The sequence below is a fragment of the Pteropus medius genome, unplaced genomic scaffold (genome assembly GCF_902729225.1).
Source record: "Pteropus medius unplaced genomic scaffold, Ma_sr-lr_union100, whole genome shotgun sequence".
Classification (NCBI taxonomy): Eukaryota; Metazoa; Chordata; class Mammalia; order Chiroptera; family Pteropodidae; genus Pteropus; species Pteropus medius.
The window spans coordinates 671,796-673,818 of NW_024342472.1; the positions used below are offsets into that span (position 1 = coordinate 671,796).

Here is a 2,023-nt window from a genome sequence, read left to right on the forward strand (position 1 = left end):
CCGCTTTCAGAGATCCAGTTCTTAAGGGGAAATGACAACATCCATAGGTCAGGGGTGGAAGTGTGAGGGAGGGGAATTAAAGATGGGAAAAATAAATAAAAATAAAATATATAAAAAATTCTTACAACTCAACAATAAAAAAAACTCAAATTGACAAAGGATCTGAATAGACACTTCTCCAAAGATATACACATGACCAAGATGCTCATGAAACGATGTTCAACATCATTAGTCATCAAAGAAATGTAAATCAAAACCAAAATGAGATACTACTTCACACCCGCCAGGATGGCTAGAATCAAAATGTCAGATAATAAATGATGACAAGGATATGAAGAAATTAGAACCCTCATATACTACTGGTGTAGATGTAAAATGCAGCCACTTTGAAAAACAGTCAAGCAATTCTTCAAAAGGCTAAAAATAGAGTTACCATATGACCCGGCAATTTTACTCCCAGGTACATAGTGAAAAGAAATGAAAACATGTTCATGCAAAAACTTGTACGTAAATGTTTATAGCACCATTATTCATAATAATCAAAATGTGGAAACTACCCAAATGTCCACTGACTAATGAATGGATAAATAAAATATGGTCTAATCATATAATGGAATATTATTCAACCATATAAAAGAATGAAGTACTGCTACATGCTGCTACATGGATGAACCTTGAAAATATTATGCTAAATGAAAGAAGCCAGTCACAAAGACCACATACTATATGATTCCATTTATAAAATGCGTGGAAGAGGCAAATCTGTAAAGAGAGTAGATTAGTAGTTGCCTAGGGTTGCAGCTGTAGAAATTGGGGAGAAAGGGAAAATAACTACTAATGAGTACAGGGTTTTTGAAGGGGAATAATGAAATATTTTAAAAGTGATTATTGGGATGATTGTACAACTCTGTAAATATACTACAAACCAGCGAATTGTACATTTGAAATAAGGATTTTATGGTATGTGAATTATATTTCAATAAAGCTACTATAAAAAAAGAAAGCTCTGATAACAAATTTTTAGGAACATACTGTATAAAGTATATCTTGAGCAGGACAGCTGGGAGAGTCCCCACAATATCTGCATATTCCAGTGAAGAAGCACCCTTCTACCAAAGTAACCACACCACTAACTCCAACCCACTCTCCAATCCCTATCTTTGCTCCTATAGCATTTTATGCTTCCCTCGTCAAGGCACTTTTCATGATGTCCAGCAACAGCCTGTTTTCTCATCTCTCATCCCCACTAGACAATGAGCTCCTTGAAAGCATGGACATCATTTGCCTTGTTCACTGGCGTATCCTGCACCTAACACAGTGGCTGGCACAGAATGTCGAAGAAATCCTAATCTACCTCAAGGGCACAAAGATCTTAGGGGATGCAAGGACAGAAGCAGAGACAGGGCAGCTAGAGTGACTGGACGTGAAACTGCCTAATTATATCTCTAAGGTGTAAATTTAGCCTACATTCTCTATCACTGACTCAGCCTTAAAGTCTTAAAATCAAGAACACTTACTGGACTCTGTGGCAAGAGGCTGCTACTCGTCTCTTGAGTACTGGGAGGTCGACTTCCACTTTCCTCCAGTGGCAAAATACCCCTTCGATCCAGCACACTAAAGGAAATAGGAGAGTTACTAAAGTACTTCACATTCACCCTTCCACCCATCCACCCATCCACCCATTGAAACTTGTTGTATATACTGGAAAACATAAACCTGCCCTTTGACAGTCCAGCCTGATCCTAGCAAATGCCTTCTGTCTTCCATTTACTTTTTTCCCCATAAACTAGGGAACACCACATCAGTCAGGGAATAAATAAAATAAGAATGAAAGGTTAACCCTTCAAAACAACTAGCCCGACAACATGGATGGACCTCGAGATAATCATGCTAAGCGAAATAATCCAGACAGAAAAAGTTGAAAATGACATATCACTTATATGTGGGCTATAAACCTAAAATAACAATTAAACAGGATAAACAGAGACTCATGGACATGGACTATAGACTAGTGGTTACCAGA

At 37.7% G+C, this 2,023-nt stretch overlaps 1 protein-coding gene across 6 annotated transcripts in view; it reads right to left on the reverse strand.

The window, feature by feature from the left end:
* Positions 1 to 1,460: 1,460 nt before the first annotated feature.
* Positions 1,461 to 2,023, reverse strand: part of ZDHHC9 (zDHHC palmitoyltransferase 9) — a 42,389-nt gene continuing 41,826 nt past the window's right edge. For all 6 annotated transcript variants that reach the window (XM_039864954.1, XM_039864950.1, XM_039864953.1 and 3 more), the window contains one exon: positions 1,461 to 1,614. In XM_039864954.1, the coding sequence (XP_039720888.1) occupies positions 1,476 to 1,614 (139 nt within the window). In that variant the 3' untranslated portion in view covers positions 1,461 to 1,475. The remainder of the gene's footprint in view (positions 1,615 to 2,023) is intronic.